The 27933-nt window shown below is 37.4% G+C and overlaps 1 protein-coding gene across 2 annotated transcripts; it reads right to left on the reverse strand.

The window, feature by feature from the left end:
- Window positions 1-13: 13 nt before the first annotated feature.
- GTPBP4 (GTP binding protein 4) lies at window positions 14-27933 on the reverse strand. 2 transcript variants are annotated; one of them, XM_036761750.1, is made up of 17 exons: window positions 27816-27933; window positions 23004-23174; window positions 21020-21123; window positions 20791-20927; window positions 17625-17725; window positions 15024-15116; window positions 14374-14565; window positions 14223-14288; window positions 13808-13897; window positions 12323-12433; window positions 10785-10862; window positions 10544-10595; window positions 7900-8000; window positions 6648-6845; window positions 5421-5486; window positions 2763-2906; window positions 14-802 (listed from the first exon to the last, which is right to left on the reverse strand). In XM_036761750.1, the coding sequence occupies exons 1-17, from the start codon at window positions 27861-27863 to the stop codon at window positions 650-652; spliced, it is 1905 nt and encodes a 634-aa protein (XP_036617645.1). In that variant the 5' UTR covers window positions 27864-27933; the 3' UTR covers window positions 14-649. The 2 variants fall into 2 exon arrangements, with proteins under 2 accessions (XP_036617645.1, XP_036617647.1); XM_036761752.1 differs by lacking the exon at window positions 27816-27933 and adding an exon at window positions 26670-26749.

The raw sequence follows: 27933 nt of genomic DNA on the forward strand, positions 1-27933 counted from the left end.
CACCAAAACCAAGTTTAGATTTAAAAATATCCCAAGCTTTACTTAAGACCAACCAAAATTCTATTTGGTTTAAAAATACAGGTCATTCACCCAATTTCCTTTTCCCTGGCATAACTGAATTTGATTATTTATAACAAAATATTTTATAAAAACAAAATGCTCATATGCAAAAAACACTTTACATTAATGGTTATACTTAATAGATTAACTGTATGGAAGGATAATTGCACAACTGATACAAAAAGTCTCTGAGCCAGAGTTCTGACATTTTAATAAAATCTCTTCCTAAGTACTTTCCTTACAGATTATACACCTTTCCATGGGTTTACAGGGTTCTTTTGGCAATATTCTTGAGTCTACCAGGTAGGGATGTTTTACCTTTGAAGAGAAACATTAGTACACAACCCCAGAGCAAGTAGTTAGGGCTTTTCTCTGCTGAAAATCAGCAGAATCATTAAAGGTCTACAGATGCACTACTCCAAAGAAACAGTAAGTGATACACCATATTTATGGTGGTGTTTATTCAGTCTATCTGCAGAGCTGCTTGAGTTGCTTCTCAATTTCCAAACCAATACTCCAGCTCTAAGATGCCACACTTAATAAGAAAATAGACATGACAGTACAGGAGTTTAAGTTCAACAGGGTATTTTTATCTTCTGTCTTTTGTACCAGATTTCCTCTTGCCAGACAATAAATGTTTCGGTTTCATATCAAACACATGTCTATCAGCTTCTCCCTTTCTCCCCAACCGATTCATCTTCCTCTGAGCCTTCTTCATAATGGTTTTAGCTTTCTTCACCATCTGTTAAGAAAATAAATATATTTTAGGATATTCCAAATTAAGATATCACTTAGCCTTTGATATACAGGAAAATTTTCAGAGTAAAGCCAAACATCAGATAGAACCCATCCAAAAAACAAGTTTCTACAAAGGGCATTTGCAACTATATATAATGGTAGACACAGCAGCCTTCCTCTCTTTTCAAAAGAAAAACTCTTCCCAGATTGATGCATTCTTTTTTTTTCTTCTTTTTAACTCAATAAGCACCTGCTTTAGGCAAGAAATTAGAGAAACAAAGATTTTAAAATTACAGTCTCTGTTTTCAAGCTTACATTCTACTGAGGGAGGTGGGATGGGAAGGCAAATAGACAAGAGATGTTCAGGTGGACATATCAAAAAGTTGGGAGTAACAGTAAAGGTTCAGGCAAAATGATCTATGGAAATCTAAGGAAGGAGAGAACAGATTCAGCTCAAGACTTCAGGAAAGGCAACTGGCTTGAACCTGGAAGGAAAAGAAGCTCGAATTGAAAAGCAAAACATCCCAGAAGGGATGATCTGTGCAAATGCTAGAGATGCGGAGCAGTGTCAATTTCAGAGAAAGTCTTGGCTCAAACCTAGCACCTTGGAAGTAACATGAAAGAAGGCTGGAAAGGTACAGTTAAACCTAAGTCTAACGCAGGGATTCAAATAACAAATTAGTATGCAAGGGTTTCAATTCTGGTCAGAATTAACTACACAAATCACGAATAAGAGTCATTTATGAATTTTGAGAATTTGTTTCAAGCCTTCTTTCTCCTGCTGCCACTCCAGATACTTCTGTTAATCAACTGACAATACATGGTGGATTTTGTGTTGATCATTTCACAGAGGTAAGTATATAAGAACATAAGTCACACTATGATGGGTTCAACATACAGCCCATTCATGCCAAAATTGTCAGAAAATATGCCATTTGATAGTTAGCCGTAACAAAAGGAATTCATCCTATCAACTTTAAAAGTACAGAAATGTGCCCCAAATATCCTTAATTTCCCCCTGAAAAACCTGCTAGGCTTCTTTCATTCTAAAAGCACCCCTGATCCAATTAATTCTTCAGGTCAGAGTATCTATTTGAATTAATAAGTTACTGCCAGTAACACTGGTCTTCCTGCAATTTTTCACACAACACTCCTTCGCCCATCCCAGGGTTTCTGCACTGGCTGGGCCTTCCCTTGGCTTCTTCAAGACTCAGCTCAGACCTCTTCTTCTCTATGAGGACTGTCCCTTGGCACAGAGATGGGAGGGAAAACTTGCCATCTTTCTGGGCAGCCTATTCCACTTCTGGACAAATCTAGTTGTCAGTAAGTTTTTCCTGACACTGACTACAAATTTGCAGCTTCCATCCACTCCATGTGGACTTGCCCCTCTGAGGCCCTCTTCCATATGATAGCCCCTGAAAATCTCGAGGAGAGCTACTTCCATTCCCATCCCTCCCTAGTTTTCTCTTTTGTAAATTAATTTCTTGAACCCTGTATTGAAGGCCCTTCACTAGCTTGGCTGCCCCACTATGGACACTACAGAGTGACTAGTTCAAGTCATGCAGCAAATTATTTCTCCTTCCATTTCATCAAAAAGCTTTACCACTTTACTGCCTGTTAGAGCTTTCTTCCATAGAAGACAACATCATTATTCATACAGAAATGTACCTTATCTTCTTTTAATGATTGTTACTTATCTACATATTCTACTATAATTTCTAAAATATGGACTAAAAATGAAAAGAAAAAATTTTAATTCCCAAACACTAAGCTGGAGAACAGATGCTGAAACACACACCTCTCTTCAGTGGAGAAATGGGAGACTACAATTATGAACTGTGACATATAATGTCAGCCATGGTAGTTGTGATTTACTTAACTGTTTTTCTTTATTAAAAGGGAGAACTCAAGAAAAAATTGTAGTATAACACAAAAGACACAAATACAACTTTAATGACACCCACCTTGGCATCTCTCAGACCAGAAACATCACGGGGTGTGCGTGAGCAACTACGGCTTCGTGTTTTCGAAGTGGGAGGAACAGACTCTTCACGTTTGCGTTTCCTAGTAACGCTCTGAGATCTTCTTGCCTGGGTGGCATAGTGGCTCTGAAATTTATAAAAATTTAGAAAAGTTCAGAATTTCATGCCCTCAGGCATAATCCCAACCACTATTTTCTTTCAACAACTCAGGAGGAAAAGGTATTTCTAAAATCACATATTAAATTATATTTGTTTAAAAGTTGAACATAAAAGAACCAAAAATAACCCATCCTTGGTTAATTATTAAGTAAAAGTTTCAATCAGTTTTCCATGCAACATGAAAATATATTACATTACTAAGCCCAGGTTTGTTCTTGTAATCTTGAGAAAAATCCATTCTTAACTAAAATTTTTACACATCATTTCTCTTATTTTAGGATTTTCTTTTACATGAGCTAAATTATTCCAGTGATGTAAAATCACAGGACTCCAACTGGAAAAGAGACCTTAGAGGATAAAACTGACTGGCAGAATGCTTGTACTGTATCAGAAAAACAATATGTATGTATATATGCATACAAAGCAACCATCAAGTAAAAACTGTAATTTCAAGTGTCAATGGGACACAAAGCAGCTGTAGACCTAGAAAAACTTCATGGGAGAAGAGGAATATCTTCAAAAGAAACGGGGAAGTTACAACATAGGTCTCAAAAAAATTGTGAAACAATCAATAAGCATCTCTCTGCAAAGCTTAGACCACCTTAAGATTACAGATCATAGATTTAGAGGTTGTAGGTCAACTTCCTCATCTTACAGATGAAAAAAATAAGCCAGCGTTAAGTGACATAAGGGCCCAAGCAAAACTGGAATTTGAAATTAGGTCTTCTGGAACCAGATCTCATATTCTTTGTATAAAATCAAGATGCCTCACCCATAGAATGAAGAAACTTTAGAATTTCCATTGAAACTAACAAGGGGCAGCTACGTGTTGCAGTGAGTAAAGCACCGGCCCTGGAGTCAGGAGGACCTGAATTCAAATCTGACCCCAGACACGTGACACATGTACTAGCTGTGTGACCTTGGGCAAGTCACTTAACCCCAATTGCCCTGCCAAAAAAGCAAACAAATAAAGTATCTAACAAAAATTTAGTGAGGAGCAGTGTTGGCTGAATAGCATTGAAGTATTTGAGAATGCATTTTACTGAGGACTGCAGGGAGAAGCATGTGAAAGTGAGAAGTATTACTTCACAAAGCAAATAATTACAATCTTTTATACTTGGAGCACAAAATTATTTTCTTGCATATCTGCCACCCTCCCTTTTTTTAAAAATAATTCTTCCTCAATTACATGTAAAAACAATTTTTAACATTCATTTTAAAAAATTTTTGAGTTCCAAATTCTATCCTTACTTCTCTCTCTTCCCCCCTCCCTGAGAGGGTAAGCAATGTGAAATAGGTTATTCATGGGCAAACATGTAAAACACTTCCATATTAGTCATTTTGTAGAAGAAAACTTGAATCAAAAAGAAAGAGAAAATGAAAAATAATATGCTCTAATATGTATTCAGATTCTATCCATCCTTTCTCTGTAGACAGATAGCATTTTTCATCATGAGTCCTTTGGGATTGTCTTGGAGCATTGTATTGCTGAGAATAGCCAAGTCATTCACAGCTATTCATGACACAATATTGCTGTTACTGTGTACAACGATCTGGTCCTGCTCACTTCACTTTGCATCCATTTATGTAAGTCTTTACAATTCTCCCCTTTTTAAATAAATACCCTATCTACTGATGCCTCAGGGTGGCATGGAAATAACTATGTGTTCCTGAATCCTGCCAGCATAGGGCAAACTCTGGCAGAAAGGCTTCAGGTACAAACCCAAATGTGGATTATACTCAAACTACCCCCTGTGAACACGCCTAGCTAAGCCCCAGGATGAAACAAAGGGAAGTCACAAAGCATGGAAGAAAATACTATGATCTGCAATGGTGCAGGAACACCCTCATCCTCACAAATGTGTGACTTCACACATTTGTATTACTCAGTAGATTTCTATCTGAACACAAAAGAGCTACAAATTGTAGAAAAATATCTTATCATTCAAGTAGCAGCATGGAAACATTTTAACAGAAAATTTTAATAACACAAATATGGAGACCTTTTCATTTCACCATAAAGGTCTAAACTATAGCCACTGGGAAATGAAGGTTCTAAAATGCACAAGTCTTCATACAAATTTCCAAATACTTACCAACAATTGTAAACAATTGGTTTCTGAAAATATTTGCCCTCCTAGATCTCTAGTATATATGGTCTTGAAATTTGAGTAAAAAGATCCTGACAACTGCTAAATTAGGCCTATAGTCTATACAAAAAATAGTAGTGTGATTAATAGGCTTAAAATCAGTCATTTCATTTATGTAATGCGCAATCTCAAATTATCAAATCTTTTAAGAGGTTCTAAGCTTAAAATCAATATTGTACGACTAATGCAAGATTATTCTTGTTTTGTCTTTTTGTTCCCATTGAAAGAAAACACCTATATCTCATTCACATTTCTCAAAAAAAATGCCTGGCTTTTCATGTAATGATATATTACCCACTCCTTATAAACAAAACCACCCATACATACTTACATCATCTTTATCATCCATGTCAATACCAAGGCTGCGCATCTCATTCTCCAATGTTTTCCGTTGAACCTAGCAAATAGAAGTAATTAATCATACTGTGTTGCATAGCACAGAAGACAGTGCTAACCTATTTGTGCAAATCAGAACATTTCTTCAAGGTCAATGGGGAAAAAATTTTTTATCATTCTTTAAAAACAATCTATGAAATAAATTCTTCTACATATCTATTTCTTATAATTGGCTAACATTTCATAACAATTGTGAACTACCATTTCTACAACTACCCACTTATGGAAAGCAGAGATGAGAGGGAGTGCATTCCAGGCAAGGGAGATGGCTAGTACAGAGACGGGAGACAAGAGGTCTGCCATGTGTGATGAAAAGCAAGAAAGCTAGTCGGCCTGAACCAGAGTAAGACTGTCCAATCTGGACTGTGCTGAGAAGGGTTTTAAAAACACCAAACAGAGGCTTTTATAATTTGATCCCAGAAGCAACAGGGCAAGGACAGCAATTACAAGGCTCCTGTAGTAATGGTGGCAATACAAGAGATGCTGGACCAGTAAAAAACAACAAGATTTGGCAACTGACTATGTGGAGGGAAAGAAGTACAGGATAATGTAGAGGTTGCACCCTAGGCAACTATAAGGACGGTACTGGTATCCGTAGCAATAGGGGAAATTTTGAAGAGGGGAGCATTTGGGGAAAAGAGAATGAGCTCTGTTTAGAACATGAAGAATTTCAGATAGCTAGTGAATATCCAGTTTAAAACGTTCAGTAAGCATCTGACTAGAACTCAAAAGAGACCTGGGTTGGATACTAAAATCTGGGATTCATCTACAGAGAGATGATAACTAAAATTAAGGGAGCTAATGAGGTCACCAGATGACAAAATTTAAACTCCATCTTAGAGTGTGTTTTGTTTTCTTAAAGAAAGATGCTTCCAGATTAAGAAAAAAATGTTATAATCTTGGAGGTGATTTATGTGAAATGTAGAATAAACTGCAGGGTGACTTTGGAATCCAGTAAAGACTGAAATGAATATAAAGGAAACGAAGAATAAGTAAAGGTATTAATTACATAGAACACAGAAAACAAAGTAGTTCAATGCAATATTGTAACTATTTCCTGACCACAAATATTAACTGAATCGTGAAATCTTCCATCAATACAGAAAAGTATTTAATGTTAGAAGACAATTCATTATCACTCTATTTTTTATTTAAGACTTACCTTTTTAGCAGTGCGAGGCATTCTGGGTCCTGACTTATCTTTCTCTTTAGACTGCAGAATTTTCAGTTTCTTTTTCTCTCGAATTTGTTTTGCCAACTGGTGAATTTCCATCATTTCCTCATCTTCAGTTTCTGATTCACTGTCATACTCTCCAGCAGCTTGTCTTAGTTCTTCCTCTTTCTCTAACTCTTTCAATTTCTTTGACAAACAAGAAATTTAATTTGCAGAAATTAAGAGTTAAGATTAAAAAATGTCAGCAAATTTTGCTTCAGAATCATCTTCCCATACATAAATATTTAAGAAGACACAAAGGACTATGTATTACAGTCTAAGTTTATTGCAACAGCCAAATCAGGCTTTACCCTATGTTTAAAAGATCAAATTGGACAAAACAAACAAACAAAAAAACCTCACACCCTCCCCACCTCCACACTGCACACTTTTATACAAGCTACATAAAGTTCCACCAGAATACAATTAGACAATGTCACCACCCCTAATTTTTAAGTTTGCTGGAAATCATTTACTTTACTAGGAGTAACAGTAAGCTTGGAATTCCTTTTCCCTTTCATCATCTCAATGGTTCCTGCTCACATTCTCTGTTTTACTATAGACATTTTAAACCACTATAAACAGAGGAGTACTTCTTTCAATTAATCTATCTGAATTTCAGCCCTTCAAGTCAACATACTTTCTACTTCTTTGAATTTGAAGGTATGAAAATAATTCACATTTCAAATGGTACTTAAAAAAGGAAAACAACTAAATTTTTCAGTCTAGAGTAACACTAACACACCATATTCAGACCAGAAAATTTGGGTCACATGGTTCCTTGAACAGCAGAGAGCAGAAAAACTAATCATTGTGTATGAGGCAATTTTCACAAAGCTGTAAATGGATCAGAAAAAAATGACCATTCACACCCAAAACTGCTGCACTTATGAAGATATAGCTTTAGGGTAACATCTCTAAAAAGATAAATTAATCTTGCAAAGTGTACAAAGCAATATCTTAACAAAAACCAGTGCAAAACAACATAATTGTTACTATTTACAGATAAGAAAATTAAAGCTCAGAAAGAAATTAAGTGACTAGCTTAGTCAAAATACTGGAGACAGTAATGCCAGAAGCCTTTCCATAATGTTTCTTTTTTAAAACTAATTTTAAAAATATCCAAGAACCTTATCTACCTTCAAATAAGGGAATATCAAGGAGAATATAACATACCAACATCAAAAAGTGACAAACTCACCTCCATAATGTCTGGGTCAATATAATCAGCTATGTTATGGCCTTCCCAGATTTCTGGTATTTTATCATATTTTTCAGATGAATTCATTAGATCCCAATATTCTAGAGAAAAATTTGGAGAAAAGAAAATTTTATAATACTCTCATAATTACATAGAAGTATATGCTTAATATGAGAATCATCAGCATTCTTAATGGAACCTAGATTACTTCTATTTTCAGCAAATTCCCTGAGAGGCTTCACCCTTTTCCAAGTACTTCTTCTTTCTTGCTTTAATGAAGCCTTTCTCTTCGTGACAGTTCTTCCCATGAAATTCTAATGGAGAGTGACCATCCCTCCCACTCACACAGCAAAGTAGATGAGGTTGGCATACTTTGTAGTACTTCATTCCACATCATATTTCACAATCATCTCAAGCTTTCCTCTTCTAAGAGGGGAAAAGTCTATTTCTATCCTCTCTCACTCTCCTATAACCTTTGTCTACTACTCTCTTAAATACACTCATCACCTCTATCTACACTCCACAAACATTAATCATACCATCACTTAAAACAACTACCAAGATAAAGTCAGAAATGTCTCTTTATGACTACAATTTCCTACCTAGCCACCTGATCTCACTCCTACAAACATCTTTTCATTCCTCAGGACATCTAGGTTCCGGACCTTCCCTAGTCTCCTAGTCCATCTCCCTGATTTTTTTTTGCCTGCTTCTACCCAGCTACAAAGATCTGTGTGACCAAGAATTCAAGTTTAGTACCCTTGTACACTAAAATGTCTCATACTCTTGTCTTTCCCCCAGTAGCTACTTTGCCAATCCCTAACCCCAAGTGCCATCACTGTATTTCTTGACTTTAGTTTCATAACTAAGGAGCAAATATATATATATATATATATATATATATGTTTATGTTTATATGTGTGTGTGTGTGTATATATATATAAGTGAATGTGCATGTATGTATATATGTATGTGTATGTATATATATATAGAGAGAGAGCGGACACAGGGTGAGTTGAAGATGAAGGGAAGATAGCTAAAAGAAATAAAATCAAATTAAGCGATGAGAGAGGAATATACTGAGAGAGGGAGATAGGGAGAGATAGAATGGGGTGGATTATCTCGCATAAAGGTGGCAAGGGGAAGCAGTTCTGTGGGAGGAGGGGAGAGGGCAGGTGAGGGGGGGAATGAGTGAATCTTGCTCTCATCAAATTTGGCCTGAGGAGGGAGTACCATACACACTCAATTGGGTATCTTACCCCACAGGAAAGAAGAGGGAAGTTAAAAAAAAGGGGGGGATGATGGAGGAGAGGGCAGATGGGGGTGGAGGTAATCAAAAACAAACACTTTGGAAAGGGGACAGGGTCAAGGGAGAAAATTCAATAAAGGGGGATGGGTTGGGAAGGAGCAAAATATAGTTAGTCTTCCACAACATGAGTATTGTGGAAGGGTTATACATAATGATACACATGTGGCCTATGTTGAATTGCTTGACTTCTTAGGGAGGGTGGGTGCGAAGGGAAGAGGGGAGAGAATTTGGAACTCAAAGTTTTAACAACAGATGTTCAAAAAAAAAAAAAAAAGTTTTTGCATGCAACTAGAAAATAAGATATACAGGCAATGGGGTGTAGAAATTTATCTTGCCCTACAAGAAAGGAAGGGAAAAAGGGATGGGAGGGGAGTGGGGTAACAGAAGGGAGGGCTGAATGGGGAACAGGGCAACCAGAATATACGTCATCTGGGGGGGGGAGGGTAGAAATGGGGAGAAAATTTGTAATTCAAACTCTTGTGAAAATCAATGCTGAAAACTATGCTAAATAAATAAATTTAAAAAAATAAAAATAAAAAAAATCTGAAAAAAAAATAAAAAAAATTTAATTAGCCAAAAATGGAAAAAAAAAAAAACCAAAAAAAAAACCCCATGCTGTTGTGCAGGCCTGACATAGTGGTAGGTAGTGTTATGCCCTGCCCCCACCCTCCAGTTTCTCCTTCTTGCCCCAGCTCTCTGCACTGTTTGTACTCCCTTCTCCACGGACCCCACTTGTTTGTACTCCCATCTCCCCGGACCCCACCATTTGTGTTCCCTTCTCCATAGAAATAATCCACAGAAATCTAATTGTGTTCTTTCCCTTTAAGTACCCTTTCTCTTGAGTAATTACTCGGAACAGTCACATGCTTGAATAAATCCACATCCAAATTTATATCCGGGTCTCGCTCACTTTTTTCGGCACAACGCTAGTACAGTAGATAGAATGTTGCACTTAAGAGTCTAAAAGACCCTAGTTTAAATCCTCGCTCAGATTCTTACTAGCTGTGGTCTCTGGTCAAGTCACTTAACCTTACTCCATTTCAAGTTTTCTTATCTATAAAATGAAATCTTTTCTGCTTCCCTTCTCCTCCCTAAATATGCCACCCACTCCCCTTCTCCTCAGAAGACCTCAACTATTTTCTCCTGGACAAAGGGCTTTCCAAGGAGCTTCTTCAAATGCTCTTTTCCACCTCAAATTTTAGTCTTTCTCCATTTTATGTGAAAAAGTAAAGTTTCTTTCTATGAAAGTATTTCACAGTTTTACTTTGTCAGGCATAAGTCAAATTCAATTTAGTATCTGAATATGTCTTCTAATACCACTTATACTGTACTTACTCTGAAGATCCAAAATATAATCATCTCCCAATTCCAGCTCAAGATCTCGTTCCTAAAGTGAAAAAATAAAGTTATCAACCAAGTTGGCTACAAAAGCCAAAATTCTCACAGTCCAAAATAATCAGTCCCTCCTGGTCAGAGAAAGGAGCTACATCAAAACCTCAACCCCACCACCATGATAGGATAGCCTCTACATTTATGAAACCAATGAAGCTCTTTATTTAAGATAAAAGAGAAGTACCCTTTTCTTTTTGGGTGCATCAGTTTCCATTCTCTTCTTGCGTGCTATCACACCCTCAGGAATGAATGGTGGCCTCTCCTGGAAACATAATTTTGGAGGATTATGCTTAGAAATGTTTTGAGGAATTTTAATTTCAGGAACGTGACAACACATTGCGACACCATAAGAATCAATGAATATGAAAAAATAAGAAGCATAGGAAGATTTAAGAGCTGATAAAGTGTTAAATAGGGAGAGCCAAAAACCTAAGGACGATAGCTATAATAGCTATAATTTTATGACACTTCCAAGATTTGCAAATTCTTTATACAGTCAGGTCAATGAACAATTTTAGGTGACTACTATGCGCCATGCACTGTGCTAAGCACTGGTGAGATGTTGTTATTGGGGTTCAGTCGTGTCCAGCTCTTTGTGACCCTATTTGAGGTTTTCTTGGCAAAGATGTGGGAGCGGTTAGCCATTTCCTTCTCCAGTTCATTTTCCAGATGAGGAAACTGAGGCAACAGGGTTAAGTGAGTTGCCCAGGATCACACAGCTAGTAAGTATGTGACGCCAGATTTGAACTCAGGTCCTAGTGACTCCAAGGCTAGTACTCCATCCACTGCACCACCTAGCAGCCCCACTGGTGATATAAAAAGAGCGAAAGACAGTGCCACAGCCCTCCAGGGCTCATTGTCGTGGAGGAGCTCACAAGGTGCTATCTCATTTGATCTTCACAGCAGCCATGTCAGGTAGGTGCTATCATTATTTTCATTTTATAGATAAGAAAACTTGAAATGGAGTAAGGTTAAGCAACTTGACCAGAGACCACAGCTAGTAAGACTCTGAGCGAGGATTTAAACTAGGGTCTTCAGGACTCCAACACTGTATCCACTGGACTCCCTACCACTATGTCAGGCCTGCACAACACATGGCCCATGGGCTGCTTGCCGTCCACCAAAGCTGCCTGTGGGAGGTATGTTGTGAAGTCCTGACTTACATCCTCTGGGGAGACGCATGTTGTGCAGGCTTGCACTATGTAATGAATGTAAATAAAAATTACAATCAAAACAAAATTCAAATGCTGTGCAATTATAATGACCAAGACCGAATTCCCAAAAGGCAAAACAAGTACAGCTCCTCTTTTTGAAGAGGTGGGGAGAGTATGAGGGGGGAACCCAGCACATACTTTGAGACTCAATCAATGTTTAGCTTTGTGGAACTTTTTGTCTGTCTTTTAAAAAAACTTCTTTATGACAAGGATTGGCATGCTACATTGAGGAGGTATTTGGGGAAATCCAGGTGATTTTAAAAAAAGGTATAAATAAAATCTTTTTAAAGACATGCCTTGCTTATTTCCATAAATTTCTCCTCTATTGAATTACATATCAATTACATGCCCAAAGTCAATTTCTAAACCTCTTTTTCAAGTCTTGGAATCTGAAACTACAAAACCACATTAACAAATCACTGCACACATCAATAATCATTTACTCAATCCAAGTCAACAACCAACAAGATAATCTTACTCCCAAAGCCCTTTAAAAAGAAACGCTTACCTTATCATCTCTTTTGCTTGGTACTGCTAAATGCAATCTGTTCAGCACTTCATTCACTTTATTTCCTTTCATTTTGGTTTCAACTCGATGAGTCAAAAGTCTATCACAAGCCTAATAAGATATTAGGAAAACAAAAAGTCTAAGCAAGAGGTGAAGTTAAAGACTGTACTAATATAGCAAACATAACAAAATACGACTCAAACCTTCCACTGGAATAAAATTAAGATACAAGCAGTCCTTGGCTCACAAATAAAGCTGCTTTCAAAAGTTCACTTGTCAATTATTCAGAACTCAAAGACAAATGTTCTCTTATAAATAATGTTGTTAATAGCAGTTGGAGCATAATCCACAAGACCTTGTTTAACCAATTCAGTTACTGAACCACCAACAGTCATATGTTATGGGTTAAGGAAAGACAGAAGGACAGGGGAGGAAAGAATAAAAAAGGCAGTTTCTCCATTCAGAGCACAAGAGCCCACCTCAAGGCCAAAGTCTCAAAAAATGACAAATGGGTTTCTGCCATCTCCCAGGCTCTCTTTCCATACTCCTCCCATCAAATGGCTGGTGTCCTCAGCTGCACTAAGACTCCCAGTTAACCACCTGTCTGAGGCCTCTTCGTTCCCAAGTTGTCCGCCCATGCTCAAGTTTTCCTACTTTACAATTAAACTCCTATGCCCTGACTGAAGTTAAGGCATCAGAAAGAAAAAAGAAATCTAACTGAACTCATACTGTTCAAATAAATGGTGGCCTCTAGGCCTTCCCAGAGCTTTTTAAGGGTAGCTCCCACAAAATGATTGTTAAGATTTTTTTTCCTTTCTTCTACTTGTTAAAAACCATAATTTCTCTGAAAAGCTTTTTTTCTCCTCTCCACCAAGAGCTGCCAGGGCAAAGACTCCTAGAGCTTGGAGAACAGGAGGGGAAGGGCAGCACAAATAAGTCATGTGTATCTATTGGATCATTTGCAAAACTGGAGCATGCCTGCAGTTGAAATCTGCTAATTTTCACTTACATCACTCTATCAGAAAAGATCCCAGGTGTTTTGGGTTCTTTCCTTGATTCTTTGATATTTCAATGATTTTGAAATATTAAATTCCCATTGATGTCATTACTCTCTCCATGATATAAACTCTAGCTCATTCCCTTCGCCTCGTTTAATGTATCAATGGCCTCTGTATTTGGCTACTATAGCAAGTTACAGCATAAAGAGGTTCTAGAGATACTACAGAAAACTGCTGTTGCTCCTTTATGATAAAACTGACAAATTATTTGCCTAAACAGTGGGGCTTCGCACATATCTAAGAGACATCAGAGCTGCAAGAATGCTTTAAAAAGCTTAAATTACCTCACAGGCATTGCAGTCAATCATATTTAGGAGTTTCAGATACTCAGTTCAAAAGTTTTAAAAAAAAGACTGCGATACTACTTTAAGAAAACACTGACCTTTTTAAAAAAAAGACTGCGATACTACTTTAAGAAAACACTGACCTCTGTTTTAACTTTAATAACACCTTCTTCCGTCAGAGTACTCGTCTCTATAACAGGAAGTCCTTCAGCTTCCAAATCTGAAAATATTTTCTGGAAATATAGAGAAAAACAGAGTATCAGTAAAATATTTCCAGTTCATTACCTAACACAGAACTCCTACTTGTGTTCAAAAATGTCAAATGTTAATTATTCTCAAGGCTACATAGTTGTAAAAAATACCAACTATTTTCAGAAGCAGAAATTCTCTCAGTACAAACACTCATTTATTTGTTTTTACAATTTTTTTACTAATCAAAACACAAATTGCTGGCTTAGAATACGATTCTTGAAGCAAAATTCTATTACAACCAAGGCATTATCTAAGAAAGAATAAGCAGAAATGAAAATGTCCTGAAAAATGAAATGTGCCTCAAACCTGGTTATCTTCTGGGAGTTCAGATATCCTCTTCACATCACATTTGTTTGCTACAATAATAAGAGGCTGATAAGAAAGAAATAATGAAATCAGTATCTTGTTATTCCATTATAAAATAACAACTTTAACCAACCTTAGTTATCAAACACACCTTATTAGCAAAAAGTGGCTTAATATTTTTAAAGAGCTCCAGTTGTTCTTCCAGACTATGCCCACACTGTTCAGACAGATCCATGACATAGAGCACAGCAGCACGAAGGTGAGCCAATGCTGTTATAGCCTGCATTTCAATGGTGTTCCTCTCTTCCAGAGGGTGATCCAGAATCCCTGGAGTGTCAACCACCTAAAAATAAGACATAATAGTTTCCAGACTTCGACAGCCTTCTGTGGTGATTGTATTTTCAAATTACAGAATCTCAGACCTTAGAAGTCATTTAGTCCAATGTCCCACCTCATTCAGAAATTCCCTTTATGACATCCTTGACAGGTAAGTCTTACAACTTTTCTAAAACATATCTAGTGAAAGTGATGTCACCTCAAAAGGCAGCGCATTCTCATATTATGCTGATGACTTCAATGTAACAGTCAACAACAACCAAAAAAAAAAAGTTTCTTCATACACAAGCCCCTCCCCTCCACACTAGATTCTACCCAATCCCGCATAGCTACAGTTCTTTTATACCTAAGTACAAGATTCTACATTCTATTTAAATTTAATCAAGATTAAATTTAGTAAGAAAGCCAAGAGTTTTGTACAGAGTACTAGCATGTAAATTTTCTCTGATTAATAAGAGCTCTCACCTGCCAACGCAAATATCTATAATCCATGTGCCCTACAAACAAAGATTTGGTTGTAAAGGCATAAGGCTGCACATCCACATCTGCTCTTGTCACCTTAAAATAAAACATAATCAGAATTTATTTTCAACCTCCAAGAAAGTAGAAATTATACACTTCTTTTCTATAAGCAACATAAATGATACACATGAATTACTGAATAATTCCATTTTCTAAAGTGGTAATATGTAAAATCCCAATAACTCTTTTCCTCCTACACTCAGGTTTATGTCAGATATCATGTTCAAAGTAAAGTCATGCATATATATCATGGGACAAAGTTGGGATAGCCCTAGAATTCAAAACATTCATATACTAAACAATATACTAAGGACTTCAATTCCCTTCCCGTAACTTTGATGAGAGCACTTGATCTGACTACAGCCCAAGTTCATTAAAATACATTTTTTAAACAGTAGGTCACAAGAAATTTCTAAGTTGGCATTTTCCTCTTGGTGTCAACTATTTCCTAGATCATAAGCTGGCCACTTCCTGAATCTACTTTTCTGAGACCACTAAAATAAGATGACTACTGGCCAGTTTGACTGTCCTAAACAGTATTATATATTGCCAGAAGAGTATACACTAGTGAATAGTATTCTGTTAAGGAAACCTAAAAAAGAACTTGAGTCACCAATTCATTATTTCAATGCATTAAAGAGCAATCAAGTAAAATGCAGTCAAAGTGAGAAACTTAAGACAAAAAAGTAATGAAGAGGCTGGTTGGATTTAGCTCAATAACTACAATATTTAAATAAAAAGAACCCACTATGATGTTGTTAAAATATTGTGTTGGTTTGAATTATTTCACTACAACTAAAATAAAAGGCTACCAATATAATGCTGCTCAGACCAAGGGTATTTCTCTATAACATTAAAACAGCTTAAGCATATCCCATTGTAATTCTGAAAAACAAGCAGTGCTGGACTCACAACCAGGAACCAGGTTCAAATTGTGGCTCTGACAATTCCTAGCTAATCAAGTCATTATGGGCAAGACATTTAACCTGAGATTTTTTTAAATTATTGCTAAAAAGAGGATAATAATGCTTTTACCCCCAGAGATGTTGCTATAAAAGCACTTTTTAAACCAAAAAAATACTAAGTGAGAGGTATCTATATCATACTGTTTGGACAGTTACCCAAGATGCACACCTGATGTTTGGCAATGATGTCAGTGGGTACTTCAGCATTAGAAGCATTAACAGCCCTATGCATCCTTCATTTTGCTTATAGTCTCATTTACAATTTTTTTAAAGGAACTAGGAGCCCTCTCTAACACTACACTGCTTAACTTCATGTTGCTTAGAACCAAATGTGCCAAAAAAATCATAGGATGTTAGAAATGAAAAAGACCTTAGAAATCAACTTAAGAGTGCAACCCTCTTCTTTGATGATTGTTTTTTAATAGGTAAGTACACTAAGGCCAAGTAAGGTTAAGGTTTTGCCCAAGCCACAGAAAGGAAATGTTAACAACTGCACTGCCCAATACACTCTTTGGATAGATTCAACCTTGACCACAGGGATGAAAACCTCTTCCCAACTCCACTCCCTTGAAGGGTGGTTAATAAGAAGTGTGTAGTTTTTTAAAAGTGAGGGTTATTTAAGAAGACACAAAGGGCTAGACTTCCAACAGCTGAAGAGGCAAGGTAGTCTAAAATGTTCTCAGTCCCCAACACAGACCTTGTAGGCACACTTAAACAAGAGACAGAATGAGGAATTAGACACACAAAAAACAAGAAAGATATACACAGAGAGACAAAACCACAGAAAACCCGAAGACATTAGATGTAAGCCCTCTGAAAAGTACTTAAATCTAGCTTCCTTATTTTCCACCTCTCTATACAATCCTTGAACACACATGTTTTTCTATGTACACACGTACTTAGAGGAAAAACTAAAAGCTTCAATCCTCTGATGGGATCACCATTATTTCCTCAAAATATAGATTCATATGAAACATAAAACCGACAAAATAACTCATCTTTACTTAGTGCCTTATAGTTTATGAAAGCCATTTTTCTCATATTGACCTAACAAGATGAGTAATACAAATATCCTTAACTCCATTTTTAAATATGAAGTAACTGAACTCTGGCCAACATCACACCTATAAAATGGTACAGCTAGGTTTCAAACCAAGGTTCTCCAAATTCCAAAGCTCTTCCCACTATACCACTCTGCTTAATATCTATAATTACAATGCTGAGAACTATGATAAGAAGTTAGGTTCAAGTGAGTGATTAATGAGGTTTGTTGTTGCTCATCCTTCATTCTCAAAGAGGACCAATGACCTCAGAAGGGTGATGTCTTGACTTGCAAGTGAATCGGATTTAAGGGAGGTAGGGCTGTTTAGAGTCATCAGCCTCACTCTCTCCTCCAGAGTCATCAGTCCAGTGGCAAGACATAGGTCAGGATGACTGGAAAAATAAGGTTTAATGAAAATTATTTATACTACTAGGGGTATTATTAAACAGTAATATCCTAGTGCATTGGTAGGACTTCTTTAGCTACTATGGAACCTTAGTTTTATATTAAAAACAACATAAATAATAACAGACCAACCTTATTGATGAAACTGGATTTTCCAACATTCGGATACCCACACAAAAGCAGAGTCCGGGTATTTGGGTCAATAGTTGGCAGACGGGATAAATGCTGACGAACTATTAAAAGTTCAAAGTGAGTGTGCTTAATTATATTCATTAACAAATGAAACAAGCAATTTAATTTCCTGTAAAAAGTATCAAAGCTATAAAACATTGTTTGAAAAACAACTAAACTCCAAATTACATTAGTGTAATGTCCAAATATAGGAGAAAGCTGCTATATACTAAACAAAAGCATAACATGATAAATTAGGAAACTTATATTTACTAGAAAATCACAGGTGGCATTTTTTTAAACTTGTAGGTACAACAGTGGGGAAAAAAAAAAGAAAATTATATGCTTTTAAATAACTTTGGTTACAAAGGCCAAGAAGAAGGAATTCATGAAGTGTGAGGTAGAGGTATATATATGTATGTATATATGTATGTGTGTATATATACATATCTATGTATCTATATATACAAAAGCATTTTTTGCTGTAGGCAAAGAATAGTAAGATAAAATTAGTGCCCACCAACTGGGGAATAGCTGACCAAACTATGGTATGTGAGTATAACAGAAATTTACTGTGCCCAAAAAAAAGAAAACCACAAGAGACACCTTCAGAGACTCTGTATTAATTAAGATACAGATAAACTGATAAAGTAAACAGAATCAGGAAAATACTTTATACGATGGCTACAATACTCTAAAGGAAAACAAGTTTGAAAGACTTAAAAGTGACCAATGCAGTAACTAATCATTGACTGCAGAAGGCTGATGAGGAAAGCAGAGGTGATGGACTATAGATGCAAAATGAGACATACATTTTAGACATGAACATTACATGAATTTGTCTTGTTTTACTATGCATATTTGTTATAAGGGAGGGGGGTTGGAGGGATGGTGATAGAGATGCTTTAAAAAAAGGGGGGGATCAATTGAACATTTAGAGAGCAGAATGAAGTTCTGAAAGGGACAAAGACAAGTAGAGCAGTGTTGGCACTATTATTAATTTTAATGTTTTTTAAAAAATAATCTATGTAATACATTCATAGTTTCATATAAAACCTTTTTCTACGCTCCTTCAACATGGAAATGTCCATTTTTTGGATGTTAAAATCATAATAAAAAAAGGAAAGCTATAAAATATAATACTTTGAGATACTTGCAAGGGTTAACTGCTTTGTCAGAGTAATGAACAAGAACTCTCAGATCAAGCCTTCCTCCAGTGCCTCACTGTGGCATGGAAGTAGCACAGGGTTCTTTAAAGTTCTGCCATTTAAGCACAAGTTCTGAAGGTCCTACATTTCGTCTTGGCCCTGAAAGGCCAAGAAATCTCAAAAGACATGGAGTATGATAATCCCAGCAATGGGCTGTTTGTTACTGAAAGATTAGCCTAAGTTTGAACAGGCTGGGTGTAGAATGACTTGGATGATTTTCTTTTTACCACATTAACTTTCAAAACCTTCTACAAAACCATAGAAATATACAATTTGCTATAATGTGATATACGCTTTCCTAAAAACCACTACACTATGCCAAAACATGCAATTAAAACAACAAAGCTTACGGGGAAAAGTGTATCAGGTCACAACACTCAAACTCAGTTCCACTGGAAGTCAGCATAGTAATGACACCAAGGAACTCCAAGCATGGGATGCCAGTCACCAATATTAGCCATTACTCCAAGAGGGATCACTCTATGGCCAGGAACACACAGAAGCAGTGCAACGTCACCCTCACCAGCCCGAATTTTGTCTGTGAGGGTGCCTTGGGGGTAGCAAGGATCGAAAAGGCCAGGTCATCATCAAGTCTGCTCTGATATTAGTCAATCAACAAACATTTATTAAATTCCTACTATGTGCCAGGCACTATGCTAAGCGCTAGGGACACAAAGAGACAAAAGACAGTTCCAGGAACTCTCAATCTACTGGGCGCAGGGGGTAATTGACCTGATGAGGGAGCTCCATCTTCCCTTCCATACTTGCGTCCCTCACCCTCAGTAGATCTCTCCTCACTGAGTCGCAGAAGAGGGCTGCCACTATACTTTCCCCAAGTTAGACCCAAACACCATGGTGGTATCCCTCGCCTAATCCATTTATAGAGGTCCCATTCCAACCCCTCCCCCCCCCATGCATGCTCCACAACTGTGGTAATTTTCCTTAATGACAAAATAAACAAATGCAAAATTCACCTTATGTTCAAATCGTTGCCTAATAAGTCAATTGCAATGGAACAAATTCACTTTTTCAAAAGAAATGTTATAGAACTGCCTATATTGTGATCTGTATAGGAGGAGCCACCAACAAAACATGAAAACAGGGAAATACTGAAAAACATGAAATACTGAAAATAATCACTGAAAGAAGACAAACAATGAAAAACTTATGTCAGTAATCAACATTTTAAAACAACTATTTCATCAATAGATGTACTCCCTTGAGTGAAATAGATCATGTCCTTCTACACATAAATGTAGATGGGTTTGAAGGTCTGATGAGCTACTACATTCAACCTTTCTGTGATAGGACCTCCAAATTGAGTGGTTATCTGGTTTATATAAATTTATTTATATAAACAATTTATATAAAGGACTATGGTCTAAGCTTTTCCAGCTTGGCAGGAGCTGCCAAAGCTCTTTTCAGAACCCATAATCACTTGACACAATGAGGATCAGAGGAAGATTCTAGATGAAGACTGACAATTAATGAAATCAGGAATTCGCTCTCAGTACATTATGTATATTTCAAACATGACAAGCATCCACAATTTTGTCCCTGTGTGTAACCCCCTTCATCAAATTTTGTCCCTGTGTGAACCCCCCCTCCACCACTGCAAACTGCAACATCTTTATGCTTCAGCAGAAGGCTTTGGGAAGTTGTTGTGGTCAAAAAAAAAAGAAAAAAAGAGAGACAGAGAGACAGAGGGGGGGGGGGGGGGGGAAGAGAAAGAAAATCACAGCCAACCAGGAAAAGAGCTTCTGATTTTAGGTAGACTGGTCCTCAGATATTTAAAGTGCTTGCAGCCCACTGGCATTCCTAAGCAGGACTTTGTTGGAGACAGCTCAAATTCATGAAATTTAATTTAAACAAGATTAAAAGTTTAAATGCAAACTGGTTTGCCTATGTATAATACATACCTTGTTCCAGATATTCCAGACTCTGTTTCTGTCTCTTGATAATTGTACACATACGCCCCAGAGCTGCACGTTTGAGCTGCTTACAGCGGTACAAAGAATCCCCATATTTCATAAGTCGTACATAATCTTTGGCAACACTTAGCAAAAGGAGAAAAGTTACATAAGATTTTAACTTTTGGCAGTGATTTGTTGGAAACACTAAAAATACTAAGAATATGAGATGTCTTACTTGTCCACTAGATTTTTGGCAATATTAATTTGTCCTAAGGCCAGCTTGTAATGATCCTTGTCATAAAGAACATTCATCAAATCAGCATAAAATGGGTGGATATCCTATAACAAAAATAAAAAAGATTAAGTACCACTTTTGATAAATAGTTTATCACCACTCTTTTCCCCAAACTAGTCTAAGATCAACTTCCTGCATCAAGTTAAAATTCCCTTTCTCTCCTCCTCACCCCTCCCTCCACCTCAATCTCTCCAACCACATCTCCCATTATTCTTATCATGCATCACTCCAATCAAGGCCATCAGTTTCAGATCCCAAACTAACCAGTACCACAGAATCATGGAAGACTTGACTGAGGAGGACTTAAAAAACAAAGTTCACAGATAAAAGGAGATCATTTGTAGGGTAATCATGAAGTTTGTGCAAAGGCATGGTGGTTGTAACTAAAACATCTTTCATGATTCTTTGAGTCCTCTGATCATCTCTTTCCTCTCTCTCTCTCCCCTTCTTTCCCTTCCTCTTCCCCCCCTCACCTCCCAGTTTGTGTATCTTAGTTTGCAACTGTCCACATTAAGGCCTTTCATCTATTTTTCTTTCCCTTCTAATAGTCTTCTCTCCAAAATTTAATAGCATTCAGCATATAGCAGATTCTCAATGTGCCTGTTAACGGACTCAACTTTTTCAATAAGTTTTTTATTTAGGTGGTCCAATAAAAATAACAGAAAAATATCGAAAAATGTTTGCTTAAAAATTTGGATTCTCCCAAAGTTATTAAAACTAACCAATTTAACCCCAAAAATGAGCTTCCCGAAATGACCAAGAAGAGTAGACACTTCATAATCATAAAATTTTAGTGCTATGAAGAACCTCAATCAGACCATGAGAACAATATGAACATGCTTTTAAGGTTTTACATTGCTTTTTTCACACTAAAAGGAGTAAGATATTTTATGAAACCACCCAAGTGAAATCCCTATTGTTAGTCACCTTACCTTTAAATGCCTCTATCTCCACTGTTCCCATGTATTCCCTTTCCCAATAAACCCCTTTGTCCTTCTGTCCCAGTGCTTCTTTTTTACTATTTTTTTTCCAAAGCAAGCTGATAGGGAGGGTCAAAGAGACAACCTTTATACTTCATCCCTACTTTCATATAACAACAGAACATGTGTTACATTCTGCCCTCTCCCTACCATCATAATCACTCACATTAAAAAATCCCCATTTCAGAAATGAGGAAATTTTGGTAAAGAGAGGTTAAGGTATTTGCCTAGGATCACATATTTAATAATGTCAAAGAAAGGAATACAACACATTATCTCCTTACTCCAATGCTTTCTTCACTATCCCACATTGTGTCCCTCTTATCAATCAAGGCAAAAAAAAAAACTTAATAAGTTAATGCTTTACTGATCACTTTCTTCCATACCACTAAAAGATATTTATACGTAAGTTAAGCAAAAGAAAGTTGTTTGCTCTACTAAAAATTAACTTTGCAATATGACTGTCTGATCATTAATGATGATCAAATAGTAATCCAACTTTCTATGTATCTGAATTTAACTTCACTGTCCATTTCTGGCCCAGCAAAAATTTAGACGTTGGCTCAATGCCTCACAATATGACTAATAGGAGGAAGTAGGTTTGTATTTCAACTCAAATAACCACAAGCTGTGTGACCTCTATCTCAACTATAAGATGAGAGTAGTAACTGTATCACTTATCTCAAAGCTACCCTGAGAATCAGATAAAAAAAATGTATTTAAAATGCTTTACAAATATTAAAGTAATATAGAAATGTCAACTATTATTAACACATGCCAGTTAAACACATATACTTTTCCAAGTCGTTTCTTAACCAAGTAATTAGCAAACTTTATCCTGCTCTTCTGTCAGATTTTACAAAATCACATTCTGAAAAGTAAATATACATCATTGTAAACTTAAAAAAAAACCATAAAAGAAATTAAATCACAGAATTACTTACATCCAATTTGGGGAAGTCAGTTAAAATCTGGGTGAGTCTATCATGGTAATTCTGCTGAGTATATTTAACTTTCCTCATGTAGAAATGTCTAATGCGGTGAATTTGGTAATGTTTATGAATGACTGTTGGAGTCTTTCGTTGAGTCTTCGATAATGTCAGGTCTATAAAGTCCTGTAATCAAAGAATTTATTGGATAAATTCAGGCTAAAAACTCTTTAAATGTTATACATTTATCTAATCTCTTTTAAAAGAAAAATACTTCAAAGGTAAACCGTTCAAGATAATTTTTTTAAATTAAAATTAGCTTAAAATTTTTTTAAATAAAATTAAAAATACTCATTTATTCATTATTTGTAAGACAAATTATATTATTGATTTGTCAGTTACAAGCCTTCCATAATCTGTTATGAATATTCTGGATCTAGAAAAAAGAAAGCTGAAACAACAGGTACAATTCTTTAATTCCCCCTTTAATATATCATTTTTCTTTTGGCAGTAGAATACACTGCAATATTTTCACAAATATGATCTAGGATATATTCTTTACACCTGTCTATGGCTTTTATTCTTAAGGATATGTTTGGTGATATAATTTTAAGTACACCCTCTCAACACCACAGCTAGAGCATGATTTCAACAATCTGGCTAGCAGCTGTTGTGGGGGTGAAAGACCAACACAAGCCCAGCCACAAGAATGCTGCCAAAGCCCAGGTTCTTTTGATCTGCTTTAATAAGGAAAGCAACAAGGGGTTAACAAGCTTACTTTAATTCAGCATACAAATACCATTCACTTAGTTCAGGGGAAAAAGCCAGCAACCTGAACTTCAAAGCAAATACAAACAAATCACAGACATTGACAGACAGACCAAATACAATCCATAGTTACCAACACCTAAGTTCAGCCTGGGAGCTCATAACAAGGGCTGGCCCAGAGTCACACGAGCCACCACTGCTGTGGGTAAGAGCTCCGAAAGAGAAAGCCAACCCCTGGTTTTGTATCTTTTTCAGGGTCAAGGGTAAGTGACACATGCGACTCACCCATGTGACCTGAAATCATCACAAAGAGGTGACTTAAGCCCATGTGGTCTAAAAACGTCTGATGTCCCAAACATGCCACTCAAACCCATGTAAACTAGGCCCTCCTCTGAGGCAAGCAGGACACCAAGGACTCCCAATCTAATCAAGGAAACAAAGGCCAAACTCTTCAAGAACACTTGGTTTAACTGAGTGCTAAGAGCCCATTTTGATTGCCAACACAAGCGCTAGATCAGGAGTCAGGAAGCCCTGAGTTCAAATTCAGCCTCAGATGCCCTGTTTGCCTCAATTTCCTTTTCTGTAAGATAGAGACAATAGTATCTACTTCCCAGATTTGTTGGGAGGATAAAATGAGGTATTTGTAAAGCACTTTCTTTGAAAACCTTAGAGTGCTATGTAGATGTCAGCTAACTAATCTAATTCCATGCCTAACAAAGTGTAAAAAAAAAAAAATCCACTCTCTTAACCTCAGTTTCCATTTCTGTAAAATGGGGATAACATCTATAGTACCAAAATGTGATAATTTATGTAAAGCACTTTGCAAACCTTCATGCATTACAAATTATTAATAGCATTGTATAATCACCCTTTACAATCTTTCCACTAAATTTTTTTTTCCAGTATCTTCCTAATCCTTTATGTCCGAATGTCTAAGCACAGTAGTACATATTTAAAAAATCCAGCTAATCACACTCAGCTGTCACACTGGTTCCACGGGAAAAGGTCTACAAATGCAGAGGGATGCTAATAAATTTGACTGAGGAACTATAGCTGAATTAAGAAAGGCAGCACAAACAGCATAAAATGCACTGGGTCATGAGACACGGGTTCAAGTCCCACCTCTGCTACATGCTGCCTATGTGACCTCTGGTAAGTCACTTAGCATCCCTGGGTCTCGTTTTTCTTACCTGCAAAATGCAGAGCTTGGATGACACAGTCTCTCAGGTCTCTTCCAGCTCTAGAGCTATGATCCTATGATTAAGTCCAATGTGGACAAATGTAGAACAAAAATTAGTATGTCCAGAATGGTTTCTCTCTCCTAGTTTGACCATATTTTAAGAGGATCATTGACCAAATCCATCAGGACCCAAGGACGGAAAAGAAAGATGGCAAAGGGGCCTTTGTTCCATGATGTAAAAGATAAATAGCTGAAAGAACATCTTTAGAACAAACTGCCTTTTGTGGATGTGATACACTTTCAAAAATAGGTAATGATTGTCTTTTAGTTATGGACAGTAAAAAAAATACATAAAAGATCATACGAGGAAAACATTATTTGACCATTAAAACCTCAAAAATTTTAAGGGAATTCCAGGGTATCTTTATTAAAAATAATTATACTTTTAGAAAACTGCCCTGGTGTGGTTTCCCTAGGAAAAAAAAAAAAAGAAACCCAAAAGGTGGAGAATGGTTACAATTACTATTGAATAACTATTTTCAAAATCACTAAAAATATTTCTACTTTGTGCTGTGCATATATTTTTGTCACAAAGACATTCTCAATTATTCGATACTGTTAAGTTTACCACAAAGAACTAATTTGTGTTACAATGTTCAACATGGCAGGTAAGTTTCCTGTTCCAAACATGTAAATTAATGAGATAATGGTGCTTAAACGGTGAGTATAATGTATCATCATGGTAAGCACAAAAGACAAAATGTGACCTAAAGCCTTAGATTAATGTCACTAAACAGTTGTGGCTGTAGAATGAGAATAATGCCACAGCATCACAAATTTAGAGACACAAGTGATTTTAGAAGGTAACTTCCTCCCTCAATTACAGATAAGGATACTGAGGCCCAGAGAAGGGATTTGCCCAAGTTCATATAGAGGCCAGAATTTGAAGACAGGTTTCTTTCCCCTGCACCATACTGCCAGAGCATCTAGTACTAATGAGATATGTGATCTATGCAGAGTAGGTGGGTGCTCAAGAGGATTCTTCACATGAAGTCCCTACTAAACATGACAGATGCTGGAATACAAAAATGAAAACAATCCCTAAAAAAAAAAGTGTGTGTGTGTGTGTGTGTGTATGTATGTGTATATATATATATATATATATATATATATATATATTTTTTTTAGGGATTGTTATGTATGTTATATATGTATGTATATACACACACATATGTATATATGCATATATATTCGATGAAGCCAGCTTACAAATCAAACATAAATTTCCAAGTACTTACACACACACACACACACACACTTACTTTTTCCTCCTGAATGGCCCTTAAGAACTTCTCTGAAGGAAGATTTCTGCCACGCTAACTAGAATGATGGAGGTTCTACTATTTTCTTTCTGTACAATGTTGACACTGTGAGCTCCAGAAAGCAGATTTTTTCACTTTTGTCATTGTACTCCCACTGCCTGACACACAGTTGAGTGTGAAATAACTGCTTGCTGACTGACAGTAAATCATCTCTAAAATTTACTCAATGAGTAAATATATGGAATGAGGGGGCACTAGATTGGTTCGTGGCCAAGCTCCAAACCCTATCTTGTCCTTAATTTCTTATAAAACGCAAAACCACAGCTTTTCCCCAGGGTGATACTGTGAAAAGAGAGGTGCAGTTTGGAATGAGGGAGGCTGGGTATGAATCCCGGTTCTGCCACCACTTACCTGTGTGAGCTTGGGCTTAAGCTCTACTGGCCTCAGTTTCCTCCTTTGGATGATGGAGGTAATCTAGATCAAAGGTTCTTACTTTTTCTTCTGTCGTGACCTCTCTGGAAGTCTGATGAACCCGATGGACCCCTTCCCACAACGTTTGTAGTCTACAGTCATAACTGGAGCAAGTGCTCACTCTCGGTTTTTTTCCCATCCAAGTTGAGAGCACCCCTGAAATTCATCCACGGATCCCTTCTGGGGACATCAGATAAATAACTCCTGGTCTACCCAATCTCCATGGTCCCTGCCAGTTTTAAAACTAAGGTCATGGAACTTTCAGCGAAGCACCCATAACAGCAGGGTGTAAAACCGCCAAGGTTCAAGATACACCAGCCTTGTCTTGGAAGAACCACATCCCTTAAAAGATCACTTACACTATTAATGATTATAGTTAAAAAGCTAGCATTTGCAAAGAGCTTTAAGGTTTGCAAGGCACTTTACAACTCATTTTTCTCATGCTCACGAAAACCATGGCAGGAAATGCTATTATTATCCCCATTTTGCAGGTGAGAAAACTGAAGCGGACAGAAATATGACTTATCAAGGGTCATGTGGTTGTTAAGACCTAAACCTGGATGATCCCAGGTCCGGCACTCGGTCGGCTGCGCCGTATCTTTCCCCCACCCTTCCAAAACCAAAAATCAATCAGGAAGAAGCAAGTCTAGATGAGCAGTCCATCTGGCGCAACACCGAAAGCCCCTGCCCCCAAAGGCTTAAGCTGCAGGGCCCGGGGAGCAAAGGAGCACAGGGTCCCCTCGGGGGTCCCCACAGGGAGAGAGGAGGCGCCTAAAGGGATCGGCAGAGGGCAGCGGCTCACGAAGGAGCACCAAGCCTTTTACGGTTCGGCCCTTGCCTGTCTCGGCCCGTCGGCCGCAGGATCCGGCGCTGCGTCCCACCCGCGCGAGCCTCCCCCGTCTCTCCCCTCCCCCGCAGCCAGAGCCCCGGAGCGGAGCCGCAGCGCACGTGTCAGCAGAGCCGCGCACACGCGCGTGCGAGCCCCGGCTGCTCCCCAGTGAGCAGCACGGATAGAGCGAAAGGACCAACACAAAAGAGGACGTGAAGCAGCGAGACAAAGGAGAAGGAGGCGCAGTTCTCCTTTACCTTGGCGGTGGGAACCACCATAATTTTCTTGAAGTTATACAACGCCATGTTGCCAGCCGGCTAGCAGCTTGAGGAGCCGGAAACAGATTTCACGGGAAATGAATGCAGAGAGAGAGAG

Source organism: Trichosurus vulpecula, chromosome 5, assembly GCF_011100635.1.
Source record: "Trichosurus vulpecula isolate mTriVul1 chromosome 5, mTriVul1.pri, whole genome shotgun sequence".
Lineage (NCBI taxonomy): Eukaryota > Metazoa > Chordata > Mammalia > Diprotodontia > Phalangeridae > Trichosurus > Trichosurus vulpecula.

Bases quoted from the DNA above. Each gene is read 5' to 3' on its own strand.
- GTPBP4 (XM_036761750.1), bottom strand. From the start codon at position 27,863: ATGGCGTTGTATAACTTCAAGAAAATTATGGTGGTTCCCACCGCCAAG. The intron at 23,175-27,815 runs GTAAAGGAGAAC...CTTTGATTACAG, and splicing joins TGGTGGTTCCCACCGCCAAG to GACTTTATAGACCTGACATT. The intron at 2,907-5,420 runs GTAAGTATGTAT...TATAAATTTCAG, and splicing joins ACATGGATGATAAAGATGAT to AGCCACTATGCCACCCAGGC.